This window comes from Cryptotermes secundus, unplaced genomic scaffold (genome assembly GCF_002891405.2).
Source record: "Cryptotermes secundus unplaced genomic scaffold, Csec_1.0 scaffold251, whole genome shotgun sequence".
NCBI lineage: Eukaryota > Metazoa > Arthropoda > Insecta > Blattodea > Kalotermitidae > Cryptotermes > Cryptotermes secundus.
In genome coordinates, this window is record NW_019744108.1 from 134014 (window position 1) to 157511 (window position 23498).

At 41.9% G+C, this 23498-nt stretch overlaps 1 protein-coding gene across 2 annotated transcripts in view; it reads left to right on the forward strand.

Annotated features, from left to right (window-relative positions):
* Nucleotides 1-23498, forward strand: part of LOC111874417 (otoferlin) — a 222554-nt gene that overhangs the window by 65908 nt on the left and 133148 nt on the right. For both annotated transcript variants that reach the window (XM_023869914.2, XM_033755444.1), the window contains exon 3: nucleotides 11670-11858. In XM_023869914.2, the coding sequence (XP_023725682.1) occupies nucleotides 11670-11858 (189 nt within the window). The remainder of the gene's footprint in view (nucleotides 1-11669; nucleotides 11859-23498) is intronic.

Here is a 23498-nt window from a genome sequence, read left to right on the forward strand (position 1 = left end):
CACTCAAGTACAAACAGATAACAGTCACAGCTGACTGTCCACAGTGCGTGGACCTGCAAGAAGACCACACTTTTCTCGGGCCATTATCTCCGTAACCGTTCAACTTTGGACATAGGTGTTTTGGGTTATATCGGCATACTTTAACATAAGGAACACCCTCCCGAAGTTTGGTCCATTCCTCCTGGGACACCCTGTATATATATATATTAACGTAATTTCCAAATATTATTATTGTATTTTATAACTTATTTAGCTGAGGCACTATGGTACAAGCCGGAAAGAAGCGGGATCGAATCCCGATGAGGTGGATATTTTCAATTTACCTAACCCTTCCAGCCTCACAATGGCCCTGGGGTCGACTCAGCCTCGTAACTGAAATGAGTACCAGGAATATTCCTGGGGTTAAAGGGCGGATGGCGCGTAAGGCTGACAACCTCACCGCCATCTGTGAACCGATTGTCTCGAAAACGTGGGAGCCTCAATATCTCACAACCCTATGGGCCTTCACGGCCTGTTACAATGATACCTTTACTTTTTATCTTAAAGGTACTATAAAATAAGATAATGCCAATAATCCCAAAACACCACCATGTAATCACACATCCACCGTAAAATCTGACAGCTACTTCTTCAAAGCGGAGTCTTACCTTTCCGAGAGAAAGTGGCTGGAGTGGCAGGAGACAAATCCAGTTCAAGAAAGTTTTAAACTTCCGCCTCCTGTAAGCCTTGCATTCAGAACACCTGCTCTGTAACGCTACACTCCATTAAAATAAAAAAGTGATCCAGACAAAGCTGAAAACAGTACCAATTCCTGAATACGAATGCCAGGTTACAAAGAAGGGAATTGTACTATATAAAGGGAATATCACTTCAGAGAGTGCAGATCTGAAATAAAGGAACTAATTTTAGCCACATGACTCTCAGTGTAATCATTGACAGTTCTTGCATCCGTTTTCTCTTCTAAAACAGAAATACTTAACCCTTTCCATATAGGGAACGACATATATCTCTCTTCGAAACAATAATCACCCTGAATTTTATCTGATGATTGAGAAGGCCAGCCTACAAAACTCTCCGCTTCTTGTCTGCTTCATGCTGTTTTCTGCTCAGCTTTCTCTTTCATCCTGAAGATGAAGGCGTCTGTTTCTCCGAAACTTAGATTGGTTTCACCGGAATTTCTGGAGTTATATTCCAGAAGATAGAACTGTCCAGAGGAAACCTTGATACAAATACAGACACTTGTGCGAGAAATCTGCAAAAAAAAAAAGACACAGGTGAAATGCAAAACTTTGAGCCCCCGTGCGGATGATGAAGAGTTGTTCTCTGTTAAATTATAAAGCGACAAAAGTGACGATGCTCAATTGTCTGACGTACTAGAAAAGTGACACAATATTCCTGGTCGCTTGAGGAGTGATGCAAAATGTATTCTCCACATTTGTTACCATTATGTTATTCATATAATATTGGTTCAATGTTGGTGCTTGGTGTTCATTATCTGTAATAAGTATTGCGTTCTACATGAGGAGAAAGGGATCAGTGTGCCCAGCAACTGTGCTTTTGACTCACAAGTACGCACGGATGGAGTGACGAGCGCGAGTAATATTTGGGAGGCTTAGACAGAGAGACATAGAGAGAGAGTGGGGAGCAGGGTTCCAATATGCATGTAATTCCGTCGATTTAGTCCACAAGCGAATTATACCGACCGAGCGACCGCCGTTTGTCTCCGATGTTAGTGTCATCTTAACGGATAGAGGGTGTCGCGTGGTCAGCGCAACGAATTCCCACAGCCGTTAATATCGGTTTCCTAGACCGGGCCCAATATGCAAGTAGCGACGTATTTATTGCTTTTATTTTAAATGACAATTTAAGAAGCACTAGACGTTGTAGAGCCGGACCTATTCCACGACATAAGCCTCCGAGATATATGGCTTATTTTAACAAAGAGACGAGACCACTTAGAAACTTTGTAAGTCCGGCCGCGGTTAAATTATTCCTCAAAATTTCGTTCAACGCTGTCTGCCTCGAATCATGTGCTGGCCAGACGCATTGCTTCTTGTTTGTTTCATCTGTGAGCACTGTTCGGCCAGACACTGTGAAAGCTGCAAACTTATGACTGCACTTTTCGACGACTGGTGTTGAATTGACATGAAAACACGTCCTAGTTGGGACTTGGTACTTCACACTCAGACAGAACCAGGGATCATTAAATTACTTCCGTACTGTAGGCGTATACTTTCTCTCTCCTCCCGCTCCCACTGTGGAGCACAGGGCTGATTTCTCAGTTTCATGATCATTTTTACAGACGGTAAGACCCCTTGGACGGGTGACCAGCTCGGCGCAAGGCCTCTACCTAAATACAAGGCAACAGAAATACAGAATAAATGCAGACACATCAAACATCCATGTCTTGTGTGGAATTCGAACCCACGATCCCGGCTCCCGAGCGAGCGAAAACAGTACATGCTTTAGACCGCTCGGCTACCGTGACCGGCAATGTATAAGAATTATATATAAGAATTCAGTTCGTACCTCACAGGAAACAGTTCCGAACACACGATCCCGGCTTCCGAGCGAGCGAAGGCGGTTCATGCCTTAGACCGCTCGGCTACCGTGACCGGCAATGTATAAGAATTATATATAAGAAGTCAGTTCGTACCTCACAGGAAACAGTTCCGAACACACGATCCCGGCTTCCGAGCGAGCGAAGACAGTACATGCCTTAGACCGCTCGGCTACCGTGACCGGCAATGTATAAGAATTATATATAAGAAGTCAGTTCGTACCTCACAGGAAACAGTTCCGAACACACGATCCCGGCTTCCGAGCGAGCGAAGACAGTACATGCCTTAGACCGCTCGGCTACCGTGACCGGCAATGTATAAGAATTATATATAAGAAGTCAGTTCGTACCTCACAGGAAACAGTTCCGAACACACGATCCCGGCTTCCGAGCGAGCGAAGACAGTACATGCCTTAGACCGCTCGGCTACCGTGACCGATGTAGCGGTATATGGAAGCAGAATCCTGAAATGGATCTTAGAAGGGAAACGTGTGGGATACACATTTAGTTCAGAAATTTTGTGTTAGGATCCAGTGTTGAGCATTTATGAGTACCCTCACGATACTTGGGTTCCGTTAACTTGGGAGTTCTTGCAGGATATGAGGTTCTTACAGCGGTGGTTATGAAGAGTTCTACTTTCTGGTGTATAAAACCATGTAGCCCGATGTGGTATATTTCCATGGAGATGTATAAATATTATTTTTCACAGAGCGGACGATCCGCAGACACTGCTAGAGGGAGTGACTGCTACGAATTTATTTACGTATATTTCTCTCTAGAACGAGTATTTTGGCTTTTTTAACATTATGTTCTTATTTTGAATCTCAGTTTATATATGTAATTCCTGTCCCTCCCATAAGCTGTTATTAAAATGTACGCATTAAGTTACAAGTGAAATTCTTCCAATTGGACATTATTTATAAATCAAATAGTAATGAAGTATTGCATAAGGTAGGACTCAAATTAATTTTCAGGGTAAGATTCCGACAGAGTGTGAATCTCTTCATATTCTCTCTAGCTGAAGGCGGAAATAGAACCCACTTCCGAAAGACTATTTTTTTCATAGAAACATATTGAACGGCGAACAAAATACAAATATATAGCTAGAAATAAAGTAAACAAAGTCTGTGTAAAATACAGATGTGCTTATTAAGCAATAAGAAACATAATTCATCCTGGTTGAGTTGTTTAACAGCGTATAAGTTACATAGCGCCCACTGGTAAGACAAATATGCCTGGTGAAGTGAAAAGTGTGTGGAGCGAACAGGTCGCAATTTTTAGGCCTGTTGTTCAAGAAGATTTTCTCATAGATTGAAGTAAATCACTGAACCTTCCACATATGAAGTAGGAACACTAATTAGCTTTTTGTCCATTCATTCATCATGACTCTACAGCCTTTTGTTGAGCCCTGGCGTTCTTCTTCAGTATTGTAATCTTTTTTTTACACAGTCGGTAGGACTCTCTGGACGAGTGATCAACACGTCGCAAGGCCGCTACCTACACACAGGACAACACAAACACAGAATAAACGCACACATAGACATTCATGCCTTGAGTGGGATTCGAATTCACGATCCGGGCTTCCGCGCGAGCGAAGATAGTTAATGTGTTAGATGGCACGGCCGCTGTGATCGGCAATTTTTCGTCTCAACCCTTATTATTTCTAAAGAAAATCAATAATTTTAAGACCTGATATTCATCGTTAATTTTCTGCAACGACTGAGAGATGCACGTACATTTCGTAACATTATGGACTCCAAGTGACCTTTTACGTCCTTGACACATTGACGTCGATTCCTGGGACATTATACATAAAATAAAATTTTGTCAGTTATTTGCTAAGGATGATAATCGTGGTTTTTACGTCCAAGGAATAATAAACTATATTGCTTGAAAACATATGTGCTAAAGGAAATACTTTTATTTAAGAGGGATGAAGTAAGCGTGCATTGCAGTATATTATATTCTGAGGAACGTCTTGATGTATGTAGTGTTATTAAGGCAGTGAAATCCCAGAGACTAGAGGGGTTGACCACATAATTATACAGGGGGAAATAAGGAATGCCTACAAATTTTGTCGAAGAAATCTCTTTAGAAACTAAAACTTGAAAGATCAGGCTGCTCCATAGCTCAAGTGGTTAGTCGCTGGCTTCCCACCTCGGCGGCCGGAGTTTGATCCCGGATCTGGTCATGTGGGATTTTTGGTGGACAAAATGGCACTGGGGCAGATTTTTTCTTGAGTACTTCGGTTTCCTCTGCCAATCTTCATACCACCAATTGCTCCACAATCACCCTCACCTATCATCTGGGGCTGGTACAATAGGCCAGAAGTGACCGCAGTACAAGGGACTTAGTCCCACCCCAGTAGCAATAAAAAAACACTTGAAAGATAGGAAGATGACATTGAGATGGCTCAAGGGAAAATTTTGTGAAGATGGGAGTTGAGTGGAATTGGCTGAGAATCTTGTCCAGTAATCGATTTCAGTATTAACAATGTTGTAATTCTAAATCCAATTTCTGCCGATTACGAAAATCATCCACCGACATGAGAGTGGGCATTTGCCCGTCAAGCATAGTCTGTGATGAATCGTATCGCAAGTCGAACATTCCAGGTTCCTACTGACGGGCCAGCGTTCTATTGCGTATTATCTTCATGCTCTAGTGACTGGTAACGGAGAAATGTGTAGGACGAAATTCGTACCTTTATCTGCATTTCTTATCGAGATTGCACCACGGAAATCCGACGACTGCTCGTTTATGTTCCGCCTAAAATATTTAATAACCCAGCTGGAATTCAGTTTGCACTGCATTCTGGTGGAACATAGAGCGATAAAACGCAATTAATTTATACGCGATTTTGATCAAGCAATCCTTTGTCATCAGGGAAATTAAAGTGCATGGCTCTGAAACGCATAATTGCGCAATTTGAAGCAGAGTATAAAGGATTATTTCGAAGCTGCCCAGTGCAACGGTGATGCATTTTATCTACTCTTACCGAGAAATTTGTTTCTAGCGATAACGCTTTTGACTTGTGTTAGTGTGAGGTGCGCGATTCGAATCTAGATAAGGATACCGACTATCTTGGCTGTTATTTTTCTCAGCCACTCTAGGCAGACGCAGAATTAGTACTTCAAATTAAGTTAAGATCTCTTCCTTCCACAACCTTCCCAGTTCAATTTTTATACCGACTCTCATTTTTAATGCTTTTTAGTCTGAGTTGTTGACATAGACATTATTCAGATTATAAAGATATAAATACAGTTTACCTGTCTTTTATATTGGTGTGAAGCAAGGTTTTTCACCATAAAGAAGAAAATTGATTGTTTTTAGAACAAAAATGTTGAGATGAATGACAATTAGGCCTACTGTCTTCTGGAATGTGAAATTTACAGTGTGGTAGATAAGTGCTTGTCTGCCAAGCAACACGGTGTCACATTCAGGTAGACAATCTTCGTAGTCGCTGCCGCAAGAAACTCAAATTTCAGTGTCTGGGCCCAGGAAAGAAGAAAAGTACATAATGTTGATCTCAATATTTTGTAGTCTTCTATGGCTCTACAGCCATTTGTTGTGCCCTGGCCTCTTCTTCAGTTTTGTAAACTCTTTTTATATACAGACTGTACGACTCCTTGAACGAGTGATCAGACCGTCGCAAAGCCGCTACTTACACACAGGACAACACAAACATCTATGCGTTGAGTGGATTTCGAAACCACGATCCCAGGGCTGGATCGAACGAAGACAGTTCATGCCTTAGACTTCGCGGGCACTGTGAACGGCACTTCGTAGTGTTCACCTGATATTTGTTACGACTGGGAAGAACAGGACGTAGCATGGTCTGTGTCTGCTGAAAAGATAAATGCATTCGACTTATTGGTTTTGAATCTCGTGGGAAGCACAAACTTCGGGAGAAATATCTATATGTAAGATAATATTAAAATGGATAGTGAGAAGTGTGATGTAACGGTACACAAAGCATTTAATTTAAAATACAAAATAAATAAAAAAAACGGGATAAATATATAATGAATAATATTTTGGGATATCATAATTATAGAAATGATTTGTTGAGGGCATGACGGTCGGTGTTCAGTTCCATCAGGATCAGGAGTTTCTCCCTCCCTGCCCCTTTGTCTCTCCACTCAGACTCTAATCCGAATATTTTCCTCCAAGTTTAAGGTGGAGCAGGGTTTGAATCTGATAGCTCACCTTCATCTTTTGTTGAGATCTATAGTTCTCCAGCCCCAGAAATATCTCCATATGTTCATAGTGTGATGCATGATCACCGGAACTACTCTGCCTTTACGTCTGTATAAAAGAATTACATATATACGTATAGACATATGTTCAGACATACTCCATTTCAATCGAATTTATTCGATTACGTCGATTTTACTGAATTTCATATTCATCGCTTCCGTTCTCCTTGGTTAAATCTCGTCTGTTTCGCCGACTTTGATCCATTTCTTCAACTTTTGTTTGAATGTACTCATTATCATTAACTGCTTACATTATATTTATTTAATCATCAGCTAACAGACATTTTAGTTTGCACAGATGTGCTTCAGCTTTCACAGTAGCCCCCCCCCCTTCTGTCGAACTAATATAATATACGAATATTTGCATTGTACAAAGTATTTTGCAAGTAATCACCCTTCAAAAAATGCCCATAAAATCTTTATACGTCAACTTTAAGAAATATGGCTATTATTAACATTAATACAGCAATTATAAGGAAAATAAGCAACAGACGATAACGAAATTGCTATATATTTACTGAAATTCAAAGAGTAAATACGCTATTAGCGTTATCTAGATTTCGCAAAGACCCATGGTCATTATTTCTAACAAAAAAACAGCTGCCTTTATTTGAACAGAAAAAGATCGATAACACGCAAAACCGTGCTAGACCCAAATAGAGTAATATTTTTATATTTATGTTCATTATTATCAGATGACGAGAGAAAACTGGAAGATACAAGTACATAATTCCTGATCTACTGATAAATGAAACATTTTACTGATAGTCTGTGAAAATACTGCCCACGGCTAACTACTTAAGCCAACGGTAAAACAAGGTAGCAATACATGCACATGGGTTAAGAGAGACAGGGGAAAACAGAAGGGGTAGAAATGAACTGGACATGCATGGTCAGATGAGAAAACATTTAAGTGCGTGACTAACGTAAGGTAGAAGATATAGTTCCAGACATTACTACAGAGCAGAAGAGACGCAACGAGCATGCTGGGGTCAGACAAAATGGGCGAAAAGAGGTGGTTGAATAAAAGATGAAATTTTTGTTCTCTTGGAGAAGGAAAATTATGACGTGGGTACTCTTTGCTAAGTATAATTAGAACGAACAAGTCAAATAGGATTAGATGGGCAGGGCATGTAGCACGAATTGTGTGAATATGAATGCATATAGGATATTGGTGGGAGAGCCAGAAAGAAAGAGACCACTAGGAAGACCAAGACGTAAGTGTGTGGATAATAATAAAATGGATCTTAGAGTGATAGGATGGGGTTGTATGGACTCAATCGATGTGGCTCAGGATAGGGACCAGTGGAGGGCTCTTGTGAACATGGTAATGAACCTTTGGGTTCCGTACAATGTTGGGAAGTTCCTGAGTAACTGCACACCTGGTGGCTTCTCAAGAGGAGCTCAGCTCCATGAAGTTAGTTATAGGCAGTAGTAGGCCTATCCACGATACGAAGGGAAAAACTCTGAATAAAATACATCAATTGTGAAGAAGCTGGATAACTTAAATGTGAAAAGAGACGATTTCTCCTTGAAATAATTTTCTGCCTAGCAAATATCAATTTGTATTTCAGAATCTGTTTACGCTAGGAGAAATGTTCTGATTCGCGTTGTCATTCTCTATCCCTGTAGCAGGCCGCGAAGGCCCATAGGGTCGTCAGACGTCAAGGTTCCTACATTTTCTAGATATTCGGCTCACAGATTGCGGTAAGGTTGTCAGCCTTATGCGCCGGCCGCCTTTACCCCCCAGGACCATAGTGCGGCTGGGAAAATTAGGTAAATTGAAAAAATCCACCTCATCGGGAATCGATCCCGTGACCTTCCGGCTTGTAGCATAGTGCCTCATCCAACTACGTTACCGCGTGTCCTCCAGTAACACGTTCTATCGAAGTTTAGGTTTTTATGTAAGGATCAGTTTAGATGAGGGTTTCCCAAGTGTGGCCACTGTGCCCTCATGCGTTCAGCACCTGTAGAAGGGAACGCAATTCTCAAAGAACTATTGGTGTGAGGAGTTGTCACTTGTCACATTGCCCCCAGCACAGCATGGGGACTGCAATATCGAAAGAACTGCTTATCGGTGAAAAGAAATATCGTCGCAGAGTTTAGTACGTTCTTGCTGTACACAAAAATAGAGCTCGCAGGCAAATTTATTGATAAATATAGAAAGCAGCGTTTAAAAGTATAACATTGCTGAGAGCTCAGTATATTTTATTCAGTCGCTGCGGCATTATATAAATATTGGCCAACTTGATCGTTAGGGATAAGGCGATATTCCCGGTGTTACGGGAAATGCTATGTGCAGTGCCACGTGTAAATCTGCGATAGAAGTACTTGCTAAATTAGTGTTCCCTTATAGTACGGTCATGTGATTTGTGTCTGTCCTTGTGTATATATGTAATCGTTATATATTTAATTCTTTCATCTTCACTGCTCCCTTTTTTTCTTATATTTATTCTCCGTTTCTTGTATTTTACCATCCATCCATTAGTTAACTCCGTATTGTTTTTGTGTCTCAAATTGTGTGCAAATTGGAAAAATGTGTTCTCATACATTTTTTTGACGGGCCTGTCTGGTAGCCGAACGGGCTGAGGCATGTATTGTCTTTGCTTGTTCGTAAGCGGGATCGTGGGTTTGAATCCCCTACAATGCATGGATGTTTGGTATGTGTATATGTTTATTGTGTTTGTGTTGTCCTGTCTTTAGGTAGAGGTCTTTTTACGAATGAATTAAGTAAGTAAGTAAGTAAGTAAGTTCATTTGACCATATCGCAATGACTGAACATAAAAAGATCCGTCTGCAGGTCATGTGCTATCTATATAAAACTGCAAAATGCAGTCTGTTGATAACAAAATGAAAGAAAAGAAGGTGTGCGTTGTGTGAGTTATTGTTGTAGCCTACTTCGCTGTCACTTCCTGTGGGAGCATATCTCAAGAACATAACACCGCAAGCAGCAGAACAACCCGTGTCAGCAAAGCAACGGGGTGTACATGTAACCGCTGGGATTGATGCACCGCTACAGGTGGCGCTATCTTTCCAAAGTTATTTTATTGTAAGACGACAGAACATGCATGCATATTATTGCACGTAATGCATATGCAAGTACATTCATGCTGGGCATGCTATCAGATTCTGGCACTTGTGACGCGACTGAACGGCTTTCAACTTACACAAGAAGCTAGTCTAAAATGAAAATAAAAAATGTCATTCCCTTAACGCTGGAAGCTTTACAGGTTTCGGTTCGTAAAAGATGGACGTCAATAGATGTTTATTCACGTTTTTTATTATCAGAAACCAGAGGTAGACTGTTCCTTACAGAAAAACAACAAACCAATTAGTGAAAAAGTTTGATAATATTTTTGTATCTAGTATCTGTCTTTGCCGATCACAATGGCAGTGCGGTCTAAACCATGAACTGTCTTCGCCCCCTCAAACACAGAGATCGTGGGTTCGAATCCCGCTCGAAGCATGAATGTCGTGTGCGTTTATTGTGCGTGTAGGTAGTGGCCTTGCGACGGGCTCATCCCCCGTCTAAGGCGCTCTACCGGCTATGTATTGATTATGAAAATAAAAATGCTGCTAAAGTCCAACAGAAGGACTTCAGAGCTTTAGTTGAATACATAATGTCTGTCCAGATAGGGGTCTATGTTCTTTGAACTTATTCTCGTGGGAAGAAAGGACATTACGAATTCTTCACGCAATGTACAATGGACGTGTAATGGGAGGGTGGATTCTGTATCCATGTTTCTTCCTCGATGCTACTAACGCGAATTCCATCGAACGTAATACTTGGACCTGTACTAAAATTTTTGTAAAAGTTATGCCTTATCTAGCAAAAGAAAAGAGGAGAACTAATTCATCACTTCACTTAGGTGATGCTGGAAATGCGCCTTGACATGGTTATCTATATATATACATTTATGCATACGTGAACGAATTACGAAAATGGCAAAGAATACACTCGTAAGACGTACAAGTGTATCAGTATTTCAGGATTAGTAAAGGAGAATTATTTGTGTATTTAGATAAGCAGACAATTGCTTAATTTGTCTTTGTCTGTTTCACCTTCGTAACACAAAATGGAACTTGTCCTGCGGAGTCAGAAAATGTATATATTTGTGGCACAATTTCGCGTTGGATTCTGACTTCGCAAGAAGTTTATCGAAACTTGTCATTTTGTGATCACTTTAGATAAGTTTCACTGCCAGTTTACCTTTGCACATCTCGGAGCGGCAGGCAGGGCATCCCACGGAGAAGCATAAATTCATCTGTCAGAGCTTGTCCACATGTTTCTGTCAGCGCTCACCTTTTCGTGTCTTTCTTGAAGATTTATTGTCGCTACCAATGCAAGAGATTATATTGCTGTCTTTTCAAAAATCAACTGCCTCCCAGACATTGTATGCATTCAGCTGTTGAAGGCTTCGAGTAGTGGGAGCCAGGATAGCTCAGTCGGTGTAGGGACGGGCTACAGTCTGGACGGCCGGGGTTCAATTCCCGGCAGAAATAGGTGATCTTTCTCTACTCCATATCTTCCAGACCGGCTCTGGTGCTCACCACAGCTTCCTGTCAAAGAAGAACTTGGGTCTATATTCCTGTGTGTAATGTGGCCGGCTCGTTCAGCTGACCACTCATCTCCATCTAGTGCCAAGGTCAAGAAGGGTGGAGCTACACTTCAACTCCCCCGTGCGAGTATGTCCTCATGGCATAGCGTTTAATTAAATAAGAACAGGGACATATTTACCTTAAGTTCCAGTAGCTCTGTGTGGAAGCCACTGCTTGGGATACTTCCTGTCTAGGAGCATGCTAACCGTACTACAGTCTGCACAGTCAACTTTCAAGCTGATGTTTGTTAACAGAGGTTCGAGTGGCCGGTGGCTCGCCCCGTGGAGAGTCATGAGGTGCTGCAGATCCAGCTGCTGGCCTACAATCGCTACTTCAGCAACAAGGTGCTCGGCACTTACGGACTGGTGCTACAGAAGTTGGTGCAAGACGGACACCTCATGGTGACAGACACACTGCTCGACCTCAACAACAAGCCGTTACCGGTGAGTCACTCTGACGCCGTGTCTTGCTCTTAATTTTCTTATACGTCTATCTTAATTTACATCTTACTTTAATCCATACTGACGAATCCTAGAATCAAACAAAGAATGGTTAATCCCAGTTGCTAATAAAGGAAATCATATTTTACACTGTAATTTCTTAAACGACGATCTTCTGACAGTAACTACCACCAGGACATTGCCATTTTTTAGCCTACTTTACTTATTTATAAAAATGAATTTATGGGTATGCGATTTCCATGCTGTCGGGTGTGTCTGTGTATTCCTTCCTATCAACTTTTCAATACCTGAACCAATCTTTATGAAACTTGATACGTACTGGTATGTTGTGTCTCAGAGGCGTACTTCATAAATCCCTCCCCTCAGTCTATGTGCATGTAGGGGCATGAATCTCTCGTTGCCAGGAAACGGCTCGGTAAAAAGATACCACAGCAATGAATACACAAGCAACAATGGCAATGTCTAACGCGTCTTCTTCTATGTAGGCCGTGTCATATCAGGGATAATAGACGATCAGTTCTTCCCAGAACTTCTTGTTTATTCTGCAAAGAAGACAGTGAAGAGAAGGAACACTTCCGGGTTGGATCCTTTAGGAATCCACTCGTCTAAATAACATTTCCAGAATGCCGAAGCAACTCGATTGGGGGAAGTCACGTTCAGTTTTCCGACAGCACCTGCAATTACGGAGCCCAGATAACGCAGTCTACCAGCGACTGACTACGGGCTGGACGACCGAGTTGTCGCAGTTCGAGTCCCTGCAGGGTCAAAATTTTATCTTCTCCATGTTGTCCAGACCGGTTCTGGGACCCACCCAACTTTCTACCCAATGGGCGCGGGGGGGGGGGGAAAGAGGCCCGGGGGAGGGAACGGCCCCACCACCCCCAACTTTCTACCCAATGGGCGCGGGGGGGGGGGTAAAGCGGCCGGGGCGTGAAACTGACCACTCACCTTCTAATAGTTCTGAGGTCAAGAAAATGTGGAACTATACATCCACACCCCCATACGCTTCATGGTGTAGTGCTTAATTAGGTAAGCACAGGGACAACTTTATCTTTACTGGCAATTACAGAATTACATGAATAAATTGAAATTGGCCCTGACGATGTGTCTGTGTTCAGATAAATGGACCTCAATGGCGCTGAATTCTGATTTCACAGTGAGTCCCGGAATAGGTAAATGACAGATTCAACACAGGGCCAGATAATCCTCAAAGAGCTGCTGTACTGTCCGTCTGAATCTTCACGAGGTCCCGTTTTGCGGGTTGCGGAAAGGAGAGTGGCTGTTGTTTATGCATTAGGAGTTTGGCCGACCCTGCTCCACGGGTCGAAAGAAAACTTTCTTTGGGAATATATGCGAATTGAAGCTTTCACGGCGGCAGCGTACAATAGAAGCTTCTTGTATTCTGTTGTAACGTGTAACAGTCTGTAGAGGAAGAGGAGGGATTATGGAGCGCAGGGCCATTGTTTTTTTCAGTGTACATCTCGCCGTACCGACCGACATGCCAGAGCGTGCCGAATTCCTTCCCACAACAGACTTAGGAAAACCGACGCAAACCTATTCCATCTAATGACTAATTTATTATCTTTCTTTTTTCCTTGGCACTACAGCCCCAGATTGCCTAGGCCTACCTCCATGAACTTCTCCGTTCACATCGGTTTTTCTAGATCTCACACATTCGGTAGGACCCCTTGGGCGGGTGATCAGCTCGTCGCAAGGCCTCTACCTGTACACAAACACAGAAAAACGCACACACACAAACTAAACATTCATAGCCTGAGTGGGATTCGAAACCACGATCCCGGTTACCAAGCGAGCGAAAACAGTAGGAATAATTTTACCTTTCATAATAATTTCAATTACTATGTAATTTTCCACTTCTAAAGCAGACTTAATTTGTCGTATGAAAGGGTAATTAATTATCTAGCTTTCACAGTCACCGACTCATTCTCTACTGCAGGCGCTGTGTGCCTGTAGCATTGAATGGTGAGTTTGGAGGAAGGAAAAAGCAGTTGTCGTGATCTGCCTTTACGCACAACGCCATTTTCCTAGAAAGAAAGCAAGTCTTTGAAGGGAAAATTGACTTTATGGCCTCAGAAAAATATGCTGAATGAGTGATAAGCACTTAATGTAATAAAAGCAGAAAGGTTTGGGATTATTGAATTTGTCCAAATGGGAGTACGATGAGACAGTACATCAGCTATTCATAGACTTCAAGAAAGCCTATGATTTAGTTAGGAGGGAAGTATTGTACAGTATTCTGATAGAGTTTGGGATACCCATGAAACTAGTTAGGTTGATTAAAATGTGTTTAAACGAAACGTATAGTAAAGTCTGTGTAGGTAAACATTTGTCTGATAAATTTCCTATCCAGAATGGTTTAAAACAAGGAGATGCTTTATCGCCACTCCTTTTCAACTTTGCCTTAGAATATGCAATTAGGAAAGTCCAGGGAAGCCAGGTGGGACTGAAACTAAACGGGACACACCAGTTGTTGGTCTACGCTGATGATGTAGATCTACTGGGTGATAATGTAGATACCATAAAGAAAAACACACAAACTTTAATTGACGCAAGTAAAGAGGTTGGTCTAGAAGTAAACGCAGAGAAAACTAAGTATATGTTACTGTCTCGTCACCAAAATGCAGGGCGAAATCATGACATAAAGATAGGAAACAGATGTTTTGAAAATGTGGCACAGTTCAGATATTTGGGAACAACGATAACAGATTGAAACCTGATTCAGGAGGAAATTAAGAGGCGATTGAACTCGGGTAATGCTTGCTACCATTCAGTCCAGAACCTTGTGTCTTCTTATCTGCTGTCCAAGAACATAAAAGTTATAATATAAAAAACTATAATTTTGCCTGTGGTTCGGTTCTGTATGGGGGTGTGAAAATTGGTCTCTGACATTAAGGGAGGAACATAGACTGAGGGTGTTTGAGAACAGGGTGTTGAGGAGAATATTTGGACCGAAGAGAGATGAAGTGACNAGAATGGATCTTAGAGAGATAGGATGGGATGGTATGGACTGGATAGATCTGGCTCAGGATAGGGACCAGTGGAGGGCTCCTGTGAACATGGTGATGAACCTTCGGGTTCCATAAAATGCAGGAAAATTCTAGAGTAGCTGCAGAATTGGCGGCTCCTCCAGAAGGGCTCAGCTCCATGAGTAAGTAAGTAAGTAAGTAAGTAAGTGAGTAAGTCAGTCCAAAAACCCAAGTAGGAGGGAATGAATGAAAAAATGATGCAGACGGGAACTATAAAAGAAATAAGAAAGGATTGAAGTAGGAACGAAAGCAGGAAATAGAGAAAGAAAGAGAGAAGGCAGAAAGGAAGAAAACGAGAAAGATAGAGTTACGTTATTCTCAAGCACAATAGATCACTGTAGGTCGCGGTGCAAGGGCCGAGAAGGCCCACCCCTTATACATTCATATACATACTTTACTCTCAGCCATGATGAAATGAGAATGACGTCAATTTCCAGTGGAAAGTAACTGCTTTATTTCGCTGTTTCCGGCTCGTATCCTGCTGAATAATAACGGCTGAGTTAAGCCTCATCCATTCAAATGCAGATGGCATTGCGGCGCAGCTGAAAGAACCCTAATTTTGCCCAGATGTTAAATGTGAAGACGAGGAAATTCCTAGCTTCTCTACGGCCATCATTCTTTCTGGAGAATTTAATGTGCGAGGAAGCGAGGAAGCGAGGAAGGGAGACGCTGTCACAGCACATCTGCATGAGGATCTCACACATGACGTTAATGTTCCTAGGAATGTACCCTTACCAATAAGAGCGCAAACACGTACACATACGTACACGTATAATAAAGCTGAATATTTTTCATTCGTTAATTTGCCTACCTCAGTGGCTTCCTTTTTTAGTTATTGTATGTACAAATTTGTTTTTGCAAATTTAAATACACTAGATGCACCACAGTGCTCAGATGTCATTGGATATTTTTCAGTTGACATAATCATTCCAGCCGCGCTATGGTCCTGGGGCCGATCAGCCTCTAACAGAAATGAGTACCAGGAATATTCTTGGAATGTTCTTGGGTGTATGTAAAGGGTGGGTCATAAAAGCTATGGCTTCACAATCACACAGGATGTGTTCTTGGGGAGTAAAGCGCAGCCGGCGTGTAAGTCTGACAACCTTACCGCCATCTATGAGCCCTTTGTCTAGAAAATGTGGGAACCTCAACATCTCACAATCCTACGGGCCTCCACGGCCTGTTACAGGGATACCTTTACTTTACTTACTTACTTACTTACTTACTTATAGACCTATCACTCTTAACGTCATCACTAGATGGAAGTGAGTGGTCAGCTTCACGACCGTCCTGCTTAACCTCCAGGGGAACAGCTCCCTGTCTCCATTGTATAGAAGCTGGGTGGCCCTAGAGCCAAGAGAAGAAAATAAGCTTTTACTTCTGCCGGGAATCGAACCCCGGTCGTCTAGCCAGTACTCCGCTGCTATACTGACTGGGCTATTATGGCAGCAATATTAATGGTGCAAGCATAATGTTGCCAAGAAATCTGTTCTGATGGTTACATGCAATTTCGGAACTTGGGGTTTTTCTTTTTAAACGAATCGTTCTTTACTGTGTTCTTGGCAACTTTTCAAATAAATGTAACTAAGAAAGTCAGCGTAACACTGTGAAGGTGAAAACTGTTAACAGTATATTCATGGTGATAGCGAGTTTATGGAAATTGTAATTACAGACGTTTCTTGGTGTAAATTCTAAGTTCCATACTTCATCGAAATGTAGTTTAGTAGACAAAACATGCGGAAATATGGACAGGTAAGACCTGACCGTAACATATTCACTTTATACGCTTCGCGGAAAGAACGACAGTGCAGGAGACAATTTATAGATTGCATCTTCTGCAGACCCCAAGGGACTGCTAAACGCGTGCGTAGACTGAAGCACTGAAAGGGCAATTTGTGGCCCTAATTCAGCTTACGGTCCTTCTCTTGGGTCATTTAACGTGAAATTGCACTCAGGACTTCAGTCTCCGGAGAAATATGGGGATAAGCTAATGTCGTCTAGGTATATGGCCATGTTACGACTACTTCGAATATATTGCCTCTACGACAGACGCAATTCCGGAAGTAAATTCTGCCGAAAGCGTGCAATGCCGCGATATAGTGAGAAGTTAAACGGACGCGTTCGGGCTAGGAGGAATAAGATACAGATGCTCAGGACGCTGGGAAAATGTAACAGGAGCGAAAACTTGGAAATACTGAGTCACGAGAGATTCACAGCTAGCAGAAACTTATAGAAACTATTCACAGTATTTACAGGAACGTATCTATAGCGAAATATGTATAAAAAAATGGAGATTTACTTCCTTTCTGAAAATGTTTCTCGTCCTGACAACATACAGTGAAAAGCAGCGTAAAATTAATCTCCTAAAGAAAGAAATATATTTAAATTGAGAACGAATGTAGGTCCGCACATCAAGCCAGAGTTCGGACGAAAGTATTTCCGGATTTGATTATGTAAATCTCGGTTCTGAACTTCGTTTCCTACTATATACATTATCACGTGATAGATGCGCCTAGACACGTGGTTGGAATTGGTAATAAGATTTATTGAATTCTTAAAAATTATAATTACAAGTAATTATAGCGCGGTCGCTAATCTGCAGTTCACTACAGCATGCACTAAGTCTCCTCAGTCTGCTGTGTCTTCACCGTTTGTCGCCTGGTAAAAGCTTCCAACACCGTAGATCCCAAAGCTTTCGTGTTTAGCGGCTTCTGTTCTATCCGAAGAATGCGAAAGTTTAAAACATTTTCATGTCTGTAAATCAAAAAAATATAAAGTATTTGTGAATGTTCATAATTTGAGACAACTAACGATTTTAAAAGAAATAAAATTTTCCTAAGTTTCGAAAATTGTTTAGATTTAAAAACTTCAGATAATTGAAAAAAAATAGAAAGAAGGGAATTTTATACCATTTATGAAGTCAGAAGTTTTGCAAGTTTCAAGGCGTCGATGGATGCGCAGTGGTCCGAAGCGCCAAAGTAACAGCCTAATTTAACTTAACGTAGCATAATATAACATAACATAACATAACATAACCTTAGGGCGGGTACTCACTACAACGCTGCAACGTGCAACGCAACGGTTGCTGCAACCACGTATGATGTGTACGTTCACCGAACCTAAACTTGAACACTAGTTGCTCCGCAGAGTTCGTAGTGAAGACAAGAATTACGTGTATGAAATATCTCTCCACACTTCAACGAAAACACTGCGCGCCGCTTTGTGTTCGCCAGAATACCGACAGCCAGACGTGTCACAGCGCGCTTCACTGCGAACTGTTGCAGCAACGGAGCTCAAGTCGTACTCATTATAAAACGTGGTTGCAACAACCGTTGCGTTGCACGTTACAGGGTTATAGAGAGTACCCGCCCTTATAGCATCTCTGACGAAGGTCTGCTGAATGGGTAGGTGGATGCGCAGTAGCTATAAGCGTCTGCCATGCCTAATACAGGGTGATTCACGAAGTTTTACCCCGGCTTATGGTACATTTTCGTGCAGTTATTTCCTGCAAAATTTCCTTATAAACTTGTGGTAGATTTTCAATAGTTACAGAGTAACAATGGATTTTCGAAACGCATTATGCAGCGCTATGCCCCCCCCCCGACTTGGCGACCATGCGTTCCAGTCAGCTGTGTCAGCAGATAACACAGACCGGCTGGAATGCTGCACGTAGGCAGGCAGAGCGTTCCAGTGGTAAATAGGACGTGTTGGTGGCTGTGAAGTTAAGATGTACACATTTTCCACTGAGGAATACGCCAATATGGTGTTTGTTTTGGGAGTATGTGATGGAAATGCGAGAGCCGCTGCTACCGAATATGACCGGCCTTATCCTAATCGCAGGATTCCGAATCCTAAATCCATTAGCAGTACATTCAACACATTAAGGTAAACTGGTTCTCTTCCCAGCTTTCGTATACAATACGAACAAAATCCTCAACATGAATTGTGCGAAGAAGAAGAAAACATTCTCGATGCTGTAGAGCGCAGTCCGCGTGCCAGTACAAGACGTCTAGCTCGGCGGTTCGGTGTTTCTCGGTCCATGGCATGGAGGGCTCTTCATGAGAACGGGCTGTATCCTTATCATTTACAGCAAGTACAACACCTACAACCAGGAGACCGTGCTCTTCGTCTGCAGTTCTGCAACTGGTTAAATGGAAATAGGCAGTTGTACCTCTTGATAATGTTCTGCGATGAGGCACAGTTTACACGGGACGGGGTCAACAACAGTCACAACTTACACGTTTGGGCAGACAATAATCCCCGTGCCACGTTAGAATCGAATATTCAACACCGATTCAGTGTTCATGTCTGGTGTGGTGTTCTGTATGATCAGCTAATCGGGCCGTTCATTTTATTGCATTTGGGGCTGGATGAAGGACATTGTGTACCAGGTAAAGGTACAAACACGTGAAGCGTTGCTTGAACGTTTTCTGGACGCGGCGATGACAATAAGGAACAAACGTATGGAACTGCGAAATGCTACGAGCGCGGTTTATACGCGTGCGACGCGTTGTGTTGACGCGCAGGGAGAAATTTTTGAAAATCTTATGTAAATCCAGTCGTCTTCTAAAGCACTACAGTTTAAAGGAAATAGATTGATAGAAGGGTGTGTATGCAACCATTGGTATGTTTACAGAATGGGATGCTGAAAATAATGTAATTTTGTAACATAAAATCGATTAAAAATGTTGCACAATGCAAAATTAAGAAACTGAAAAAAAAATGGTTTTAGAATGCTTCTTTTCTAAAACATTAACGATTTAAAAATTGTTTGTATTCTATTTCCAATTTGTTTTGACTGAAATTCGAAGAAAAAAAGATTTTTCGCCAGTTTTCAAATTATTGTATCTACTTAATTATGAGTTGGATACCAGTATATTAACATTTTTGTTCCAAATTACCTCAGGAATGCACTCCCTAAGTGGGGGTAAAACTTCATGAATCACCCTGTATAACCCAATCCAAACTAAGATCCAAGCAGGTGAATTCAGAGTGGTTTGATACCTAACCCGATGATGTGAATCTGCTGGGTGATAATATACATAGATACCATAAAGAAAGAAACACAAACTTTAACTGACTCAAGTAAAGAGGTTGGTCTAGAAGTAAACGCAGAGAAAACTAAGTATATGTTGCTGTCTCGTCACCAAAATGCAGGGCAAAATCATAACATAAAGATATGAAACAGATGTTTTGAAAATGTGGCGCAATTCAGATATTTGGGAACAACGATAACAGATCGAAATCTGATTCTGGAGGAAATTAAGAGGAGTTTGAACTCGGGTAATGCTTGCTACCGTTCAGTCCAGAATCTTTTGTCTTCTTGTCTGCTGTCCAAAAACATAAAAATTAGAATATAGAAAACTATAATTTTGCTTGTGGTTCGGGTCTGTAAACTTGGTCTCTGACATTAAGGGAGGAACATAGACTGAGGGTGTTTGAGAACAGGGTGTTGAGGAGAATATTTGGACCGAAGAGAGATGAGGTGACAGGAGGTTGGAGAAAACTGCATAATGAGGAGCTTCATAATTTGTACTAGTCTCCAAGCATAATTGGAATGCTCAAGTCAAGGACGATGAGGTGGACAGGACATATAGCACGAATGGTGGAGACGAGGAATGCGTATAGTATATTGGTGGGAAAGCGAGAAGGAAAGAGACCACAGGGAAGACCAAGGCGTAGGTGGGTGAACAATATTAAAATGGATCTTAGAGAGATAGGATGGGATGGTAAGGATCGGATTGATCTGGCTCAGGATAGGGACCAGTGGAGGGCTCTTGTGAACACGGTAATGAACTTTCGAGTTCCATAAAATTCTGGGGAATTCTTGAGTAGCTGCAGAATTGGCGACTCCTCCAGAAGGGCTCAGCTCCATGAGTAAGTAGGTACGTAAGTTGATACTTAGCACGCCGAGCAGCGATAAAGCTCTCGATTTGTACTCTGGACGTACTCGCTTTGAATTTCGGCTGGACTCCGTCTGACCCTGACAGAGATTTTCCTTGTTTTCCGCACCCCCCCACCCCAGAATAAGTCCGATTTTCTATACTTTCCTCTGTAATTTCATTCTACTGCTGCCCCACACTTACCTATCCCCCCACAACCCTTCCAGTTGTGCGATATACCTAAGTAGATGAACATTGTCACGCCGCAAAGCGTCGCGTTTGAGGTCATATCTGACCGGTAATTGGGCGGATTAGAGAATAAAGAAGGAAGCATTACTAGATTTGAAGGAAACTAGCTAATTATGTGGAGCAGTATCTTGTCTGAGAAGCTGGTAGCTGCTCAGTTATCGAAGAAACCCCCCAATTTTATGGAAACCGAATTTCCCTGCAGTGTTCACAAGAGCCAGCTACTGGACTTCATCTTTAGCAATCTAGCACACTTCCTCAAAGCTTGCTTACCTACGGTAGAATAGTTTTATCCTCCTATCATCTGCACTTTTGCCTTTCAAGCCGTCTTCTTTCCTTCAGCTTTTGACCATAATTTTGTATTTCTTTGTACCGTCTCTGATCCTCGATTTAAACATCCTCATTCCTAAAATTATTTGATGCAAAGTTAAAATTAGAAATCCTTAGCCCTCTTGTAGCCTGTGCTTCATGTTCCGTGGATTGAGGCACACTTCTTCAGTAGCTAAGCAGCTCTAACTCTAAGTAAATGTTACATATACAGATGTATGTATGTTTCATATTCCACTATGAGATGGTAATTATATTGTAGAATCTGGAGACCAGTGCCAGCTTAAATTAAAAAGGATTTTAACGGGGAATTTATATGTGCTGTAAAAATCCTGCTTGTTAGATTAAAGTGAAATGAGATGTATTTTTTATTGTTAGTGGGGTGGGACTAAGTCTCTTGTAGGGCCGCGCTATAGCTCAAGCAGTTATACGCTGGCTTCCACCGCGGCAGCCCGGGTCAAGTGGGATTTGTGGTGGACAAAGTGGCGCTGGGACAGGTTTTCTCCGAGTACTTCGGTTTCCCTTGCCAATCTTCATTCCACCAATTGCTCCACAATCATCCTCACCTATCATCTGGGGCTGGTACAACAGGCCAGAAGTGGCCGCAGTACAAGGGACTTAGTCCCCACTAGCAATAAAGACAAGTTCAATGTACTGCGGCCACTTCTGGCCTATTGTACCAGCCCCAGATGATAGGTGAGGATGATTGTGGAGCAATTGGTGGAATGAAGATTGGCAAGGGAAACCGAAGTACTCGGAGAAAACCTGCCCCAGCGCCACTTTGTTCACCACAAATTTCACTTGACCAGACCCGGGATCGAATCTGGGTCACCGTAAATGAGATATAAGTAACGGGATAATAAATATTCAAGTTTAGAAGGAAAGGAGGAGGGGGGATTGCAAGTTACGGATGTTAGATTTTGTGAGATATTAAATCTAGGCTTCGTATTGGAATTTTTAGCTTTGGTATACGCCATGTGAAGAGAATACGTGAATGGACACACAACAGGAGATCGTGTCAGTCTATCGGCACATTTATCTCCATTTATGTATTAAGAAGTTTCCGGTAGCTCTCTATATTGAGAATTTACGTTAAGAATTGTAGGATAAATTTAATTTTGATTCATGCTGATTCATTATAAACGCCCTCCAAAGGCTTTGTCAGTAAAAGTTATAAGAGTTTTATACTTGGCGATGGTCAGACTTGTTACTCTTAGAGGGACTAAGCTGCTCTTGTGGCGTGAATACTTACGATGAGGCATAATCTACTCTACAAAACTTGGATTCTCAGAGGCTGTATATAAACAATAAAAAAGGTTACCTTGGATTGTGTAGACATGTCACTTAGTCACTCATGGAGCTGAGACCTTCTTGAGAATGTAACCGTCCATTCTGACTGGAGGAGTGTTGTGTGAAAATTAAATTTTGTATTAAGTTAAGATTAACAATATTACAAACAAAGAGATCCGGCAGATAGCCAGCTCTTACACGCGGAAGGGACATAGTTCAAGTTTTGCTATGTGAACAGGAAGTAACATCTGGTACTTTCCTGGAATTCTGGCAGTTTCAGCAACGTCGGAAAGGCTTTGAGAAAATGAGAGCTGACAGCTTGGGACAGCGATAACTTAGAAGTGGGACGGCCGGAGCCTCACACCCTGACTGTAATGCATCAAGGGGCTGTCATCCTTAGCGTCAGGTCAGCATCTGCCAGAATCACATAGCAGAGCAACATGATTGGGAATTCAAAATTTAGGGAACCTCCTAGTTTGAAAAATTAACCAATGGCAGAAGTGGAGGAGTGGATTTCTCTTGGAGTCTGGGGTTCGTGGACCTCAGAATTCAGAGAGAGGGATTCCACCTCGAAAAGTCTTGACACTACTTTCGGCAAAGTCGGACACTAAATTTACCACTACGGCCCTTCCGTAAAATAGTATAAGTACAGTTCAAATCAATAGTATTAATAAATTCAGTTGTATGCAGAAAGCTGGAAGGGATTAAAGGACTACTAAGTGCAACCGTCGAAAGGTGGGTGATTGTAGTGAAGTGTTCTTCCTGCCCTGTCCGAGCCAGACCCTTATAAGACCCTGGGATAGGAACCCAGCTCTACTGATTATAGTAAA